This window comes from Monopterus albus, unplaced genomic scaffold, assembly GCF_001952655.1.
Source record: "Monopterus albus unplaced genomic scaffold, M_albus_1.0 scaffold362.1, whole genome shotgun sequence".
NCBI lineage: Eukaryota > Metazoa > Chordata > Actinopteri > Synbranchiformes > Synbranchidae > Monopterus > Monopterus albus.
This window is the reverse complement of record NW_018128242.1, coordinates 812598-819034: the sequence shown is the minus strand read 5'-3', so window position 1 is coordinate 819034 and position 6437 is coordinate 812598. Positions and strand designations below refer to the sequence as shown.

At 46.1% G+C, this 6437-nt stretch overlaps 1 protein-coding gene across 1 annotated transcript in view; it reads right to left on the bottom strand.

Annotated features, from left to right (window-relative positions):
- LOC109951068 (disco-interacting protein 2 homolog C-like) overlaps positions 1 to 6437 on the bottom strand; it is a 69831-nt gene that overhangs the window by 43926 nt on the left and 19468 nt on the right. The window contains 6 exon segments of the mRNA XM_020585346.1: positions 920 to 1011; positions 1700 to 1897; positions 2500 to 2619; positions 3069 to 3215; positions 3616 to 3738; positions 4835 to 5110. Coding sequence (XP_020441002.1) covers positions 920 to 1011; positions 1700 to 1897; positions 2500 to 2619; positions 3069 to 3215; positions 3616 to 3738; positions 4835 to 5110 — 956 coding nt within the window.

Here is a 6437-nt window from a genome sequence, read left to right as displayed (position 1 = left end):
TCACTCCAGAATCTCTTCTCTCCTTCTTTTCTAACTCACACCCTACTTGTGGAGCATAACCACTGACTACATTCAACATTACCCCTTCAATTTCCAACTTCAAACTGATCACCCTGTCTGACACTCTTTTCACCTCTAAAACATTCCTCACGAGCTCCTCCTTCAGGATCACTCCTACCCCATTTCTCTTCCTGTCCACACCATATTAAAACAGTTTGTATCCTCCTCCAATACTACGCACTTTGCTGCCCTTCCACCCGGTCTCCTGCACACACAGTATATCTACCTTCCTTCTCTCCATCATGTCCACCAGCTCTCTACCTTTCCCTGTTATTGTGCCAATGTTAACAGTCCCTATTCTCAGACCTATACTCCTGCCGTTCCTCTTCTCTCTCTGTCTACGAATCCTTCTACCTCCTCTCCTTCTTTGACCAACAGTAGTCCAATTTCCGCCAGCACCCTGTAGGTCAACAGCACTGATCCGGTATGGAACTCACACTGATGATTTGCATGTTTAAATTTGGCATGTTTTTACGCCGGATGCCCTTCCTGACGCAACCCTCACTATTTATCCAGGCTTGGGACCGGTACAGAAGTCACTGGCTTGCAACCCCTGTGGCTAGATTAATCAGCTGCTGTCTCCAGCTTTATATTTACACCTGACTCTCAGGGAGAACATGATATTAATAAATGTGATACTTGCTAGAAACAAACTCACATTTATTAAGGCACTGTGGACAATTCTGATAAATATAAAAAGAAGAGGAAAACAGTAAATGGCACAAGAAACACAACATTTTCATTAATGTGCAAAACTATAGATGAATCACTGACTCATTCAAACCACACCGTCTAACAATACTGCTACAGTGACATGAGGACTGAAACAACAAATCTGTGCTGCGTGAGTATGACTCACCCGATCGCCCGGCCGCACCATGGGCTCCTGCTTGCTGCCCAGTTTGTGGAGAATGTTGTAGGCGAGTTTGATGCTGCGAGACCAGAGCTTCCCTGTAGGGGGCAGGACACAGGGCAGGAGGGAGTGAGAGAGAGAGAGAGAGAGACTGAGCTTACAGGGTGCGAGTGTGGGTCTGCTTTGAAGATTTACAGCTGATAGAAGAAAACTGTCAGAAGTGATGACATTTAAGAGTCTGCATCAATCTGGAAAGGCTACAGTTTTCCTGGACTGCACTTTAAAACATATAGAAAGTCAACGTTTGCTGATACGCTGTGCTGATATTTACTATATTTTTAGTACTGCATACTGAGTAGTGCTGGGTTTGGACATATTCTTTGACCTGGCATTTGCTGACTTATATAATAATTTATTAACTTCAGTTGATTTATCTTAGCCTATCTCTTGTACAGATGCTTCTTAATGACTAAATTAAATTTGGGCTTATTTGGTTAAATGGGAAAAAAGTTTGATGGCACAGCAGCGTGGTGGTTAACGCTGTCGCCTCACAGCAAGAAGGTTCCAAGTTTGAGCCCGGGCCGACCTGGGGCCTTTATGTGTGGAGTCCTGCATGTTCTCCCTTTGCCTGCGTGGGTTCTCTCTGGTACTCCACAGTCCAAAGACATGCAGCTTAGGTTGACTGGTGCCTCTAAATTGCCCGTAGGAGTGAGTGTGACTGTGTGTGGTTGTTTGTCTACATGTCAGCCCTGGGACAGATTGGCGAAGCCTGACTGAACTGGTTACCATATGTGAGCACGTAGAGGGGCTTCCCTGCCGTGTCCAGGCTGGTGAGGCAGGGGGCTTTCGGGGAGATGGTTCCCCAGCGTTGCAGTGCAGCTTCAAGGGAGGGGGGCCAATTGGTGACCACACCCAACACCTCCCCCCGCACCGGCATCATCTCTGCGCCCTCCGGCCGTGGCTGATTGGGGTCCGGCTGCTGCACTGGAGGTGAGGAGACAGATAATGTTGTCAGTGCACCGCTCAAAAACTTGCACCATGTGGGAACATTTAACAACAATAACAAAGTGGGACAGTTGTAATCACACCCCAAGAAGTGATATGATGAAGAGCCAAGGTGGCAACAGGTGGTATGTAAACAAACTTCTGTAAAGGAGTTGACTGACCAAACCGTATGTAGGTGAGTGTTCCTTAACTTCTTCAGTCCCTGCCTACATGGTGCATCTTCTTTAAGGACCAAACAAAATCATGTTTCTGTTTAGCATCCAGTGAATTTACTTTTAAATGTTTAAAGCACCTCAGCACTTCATCATGTCTCCAGGTGTATCACCCTTGACAAAGGTTTGTTTTACACCTTGATATGAGGTGAAATGAAGCTAATTCTGAACACAAGCAGCATGTGGAGTCCTCAGCTGTCCTGTCCCAGTATTAGTGGGTTTATCAGACATTGTGGAGAATCTGAGTGAGTGCAACTTTAAAGGAAACATGTAAAGAACGTTTCATGACTCCACAATATAAAAAAATCAGGTACATAACTAATGCTGACAGACAGACTGAGCCATGCAGATACAAAGACAGTTTCTAACCCTCTAGAAGTTCATCAAAGTCATCAACAAAGAACTCTCGTAGCGGAGGTCTGCGGGGCTGCTTCAGTGTGTTCACCAGTTGCTGGATTTTGGCAGACACGCGACTGCTAACCGGGACACCTGTAAGAAAAACCACATCAACTCATTTTGGTCTGATTCCCTCACCATGGAAAGAGGATTTATTGGCCTAGCTTCATTAGTCTATCAATACACAAGTGTATCTAGTTGGTTCTTATGACAGGAGTGACTAAAGTCAAAGTAAATGACTTGACCATTTCAGTGTCAGCTGTTCTGGTGGTGAACCACAGACTAGTTACCCTGAGCAGCTCTCAGTTTTCTAACAGCGACCATATGAATGGGAAACATGTTGAAAAAAGAGCAAAGATGCTCTGTCAGCTTTCCCTAAAAAAGTAAAGGGTGAAAAAAGTCCAAACTGTTCATCCAGTTCTCTAAGGCAGTGGTCCAATTTGAGCTCACCGCCTGTAGTCAGTATGTTTATTCGGCAGCTCCAGTTGGGAGCGGGCTAAAGGTGTGACCGTGTTTCACACAGCCAAGGCAGCAACTCTCACCATCGCCTGTCTCCATGCGCTCCGCGTTGCCGTACTTCTGTGTGTTCCTGGCAATGGTTCCCATGTTGGCCATGTGGTGACGCTCGGTGTGGGAGTGGGACGAGTCGGACGAATAGCCCGTCACATCCGGGGGGGCCGAGTGATTCTCTGACGGCAGACAGATGGGAGAGAACAGGAGGAGAGGCAGACAGAAGAGCAGACAAATAGCCAGTGGTGACTAACTCATCCTGTTTGTCAGGCGCCCTGCTTTACTGCCTCTGTAGTCAATTAAGCTGGTTTTGATGCTCATTTATACATTTTCTAGTTCATCGAGGTCCCATCACTGCAACACAACTGAGAATAAGTGTTCTAATAAATCAAACCGAGTGCTCAGATCTTTTTACTGGCTGTGTCAAAAGTGCTGCAAAAGATCTGTTTTCCTGGGAATATGTGTCACTTGTTCTAAACTAAAGGCTGCATTTGGCTGAAGCTGACACTCCCACTGCCTGCAGTGATTCTGCAACAGGTACAACTTTTACAAGGTACAGCGTATCTAGGTCGGACCTACCATCTGACTCCAGCGGCGGAGGCCACAACATGTCGGATCCAAACTCACAGGATCGGCGCAGGGATCCTCCGTTCTCTGCTACACTCAGCGCTCCCTTCCTCTTCAGAGACAGGTGGCCAATACCTGGAGACAGACATGCAGGTGAACTGTACACACAGACTTACAAAGCTAAAGGCAACAAGAGCATGCGACAATTCTTGAGGTGACGGCTGATAGTATTAATTAACAGTAAAAATAAGAAAATGAAAATAAATGTATCAACAGAGAACATGGGTGTTAAGTAAATAAAACTGAGTATACAAATACATCTTTGGATGTTGTTGTGGGGTCTTTTGTGACCTCTTGGATGAGTTGTCGCTGCGCTCTTGGGGTAATTTTGGTCGGCTGGCCACTCCTGGGAAGGTTCTCCACTGTTCCATGTTTTCGCCATTTGTGGATAATGGCTCTCACTGTGGTTCGCTGCAGTCCCAAAGCTTTAGAAATGGCTTTATAACCTTTTCCGGACTGATAGAGCTTCATTATTCTCTTTCTCATTTGTTTTTGAATTTCTTTGGCTCTTGGCATGATGTCTAGCTTTTGAGGATCTTTTGGTCTACTTCACTTTGTCAGGCAGGTCCTATTTAAGTGATTTCTTGATTGCGAACAGGTGTGGCAGTAATCAGGCCTGGGTGTGGCTAGAGAAATTGAACTGAGGTGCGATAAACCAGAGTTAAGTTATGTTTTGACAGGGGGGGCAAACACTTATTCACACAGGGCTTTGTAGTTTTGGATTTTGTTTTCCCTTAATAATAAAAACCTTCATTTAAAAACTGCATGATGTGTTTACTTGTGTTATCTTTGACTAATATTTAAATTTGTTTGATGATCTGAAACATTACAGTGTGACAAACATGCAAAAAGATAAGAAATCAGTAAGGGGGCAAATACTTTTTCACACCACTGTACATATATACAATAGTCCAAAAAGGATTTATGCAGTATGCAACAAAAATGTGTTTACTGGCATTATTAGATTTATAAATTATGGTATATGCATCAGTAAAGTACAATTATTATGTTTACTAATTTATTCATTATTCATTGATTACAACTTCTTCGTTTTCTCTGCTTTTGTGGCCCTCTGTGTACAAAACCAAGTCATGTCAACAGTAATGCCGAGGTACATTTAAATATGAAACAGTAACACACATCAGACCAGTAAGACCCAGTAAAACCTTACCGTGGTGTGACTGTGACAGGTGGCTTTGCTGGTGGTGCGACTGGCTTAGGTGTGTGTGCGCCAGGTGTGCGTGCGCCAGGTGTGAGATGTGCGCATGTGCCAGCGAGTCGGCCAGCCGCCCGGTGTTGCCGCTGCCTCCACTCTGTGTGGACGAAGAGGAGGAGGAGGTGGAGCCCAGGTGGACGGGGCCTAACTGGGAAGGGCGGCTCATCCAGTGCTCCATGCCCGACAAGTCGTCACCCGGCCCCGCCTCCTCGTCTGAGCCCGACGACGAGTCTGAGCACAGGGGGGACAGGCCTAGTGAGAGTCAGTGACCGCCATTATTCACACGGCACAAAGACAATACAAACACATAAGAAATCAGGACACTGTCCTCTTCAGGATAGGCGGTATAGCTAATGGATGGGTGCATGTAAACTTTCTGGCTATAATAATAATGAAAATGAGAAACCTCCAGCGGTGTCCCAGCACTCGCTCAGTAACATAACAGGCAGACTCACTATAGCTTCCACTCAGGTTTTTCTACCACAGGCAGTGCTGTCACAAGGTTTTAAAGGCTAACTCACATTCAGATACATGTTCACGTTTGGGGAGACGTCAGGTTCATTTAGGAATTTTCTCAGAGGGTAAGAAGCAATTTCCAGGTGAACAAAGTTATTACGTTTCGTTCATTAAAACTCAATCAGCACCAATCAGAAACCATTAACTCTGATTATCTTCAGTCTAGTGAGCTCAGATTTGAGGTAAAGGTCAATATCGCTTTCCCATTTCAGCCATGTTCCTGTGGCTACACAGTGCAGAAAAACACTCGCCAACACTTATTAATCAGGATAGATCTTGTTTTTTATTGCCGTGCCTCAGTCACAGTAGCTGAGTGGCTGCGACACTGTCTGTGGTTTGTTCTTTCTGTAAATCTGTCAGTGGGTTTACATGTCTCAGAAAATGTGCATGTTTGCAGCTTTTGGTGAAATGTGTGTTTCTGTCAGAAGGAAATAATCCGGTCTGAAGACAGGGGTCAAAGTTCAGGCTTACTGCACGGTGTGTGTGAACAGTACGCTGTCCCATTCACTTCAGTGGGAAAGTGTGTCCAAACCTTTCACCAGTTCTGCTTGTTTTTTCACCTTCTCTCAGCATTTTTACACAGGAACTTTTCTGGGCTTGTAACAGTGCTAGTCTGAGAATATAAATTAATTCTCCATGAAGTCGGTCACATAACCTACAGCGGCACTGAGTCTTGAATCATCTCCATCCACAGGAATTTCGAAATGAAGAACAGAACATTTTTGGAGATCCATCCATCCATTTTCCTCCGCTTATCCGGAACCGGGTCGCGGGGGCAGCAGTCTAAGCAAAGATGCCCAGACCTCCCTCTCTCCAGACACTTCCTCCAGCTCCTCCGGGGGAATGCCAAGACGTTCCAGGCCAGCCGAGAGACATAGTCCCTCCAGCGTGTCCTGGGTCTTCCCCGGGGCCTCCTCCCGGTGGAACATGCCCGGAACACCTCCCTAGGAAGGCGCCCACCTCAGCTGGCTCTTCTCGATGTGGAGGAGCAGCGGTTCTACTCTGAGCTCCTCCCGGGTGGCCGGGCTCCCCCACCTCTCCC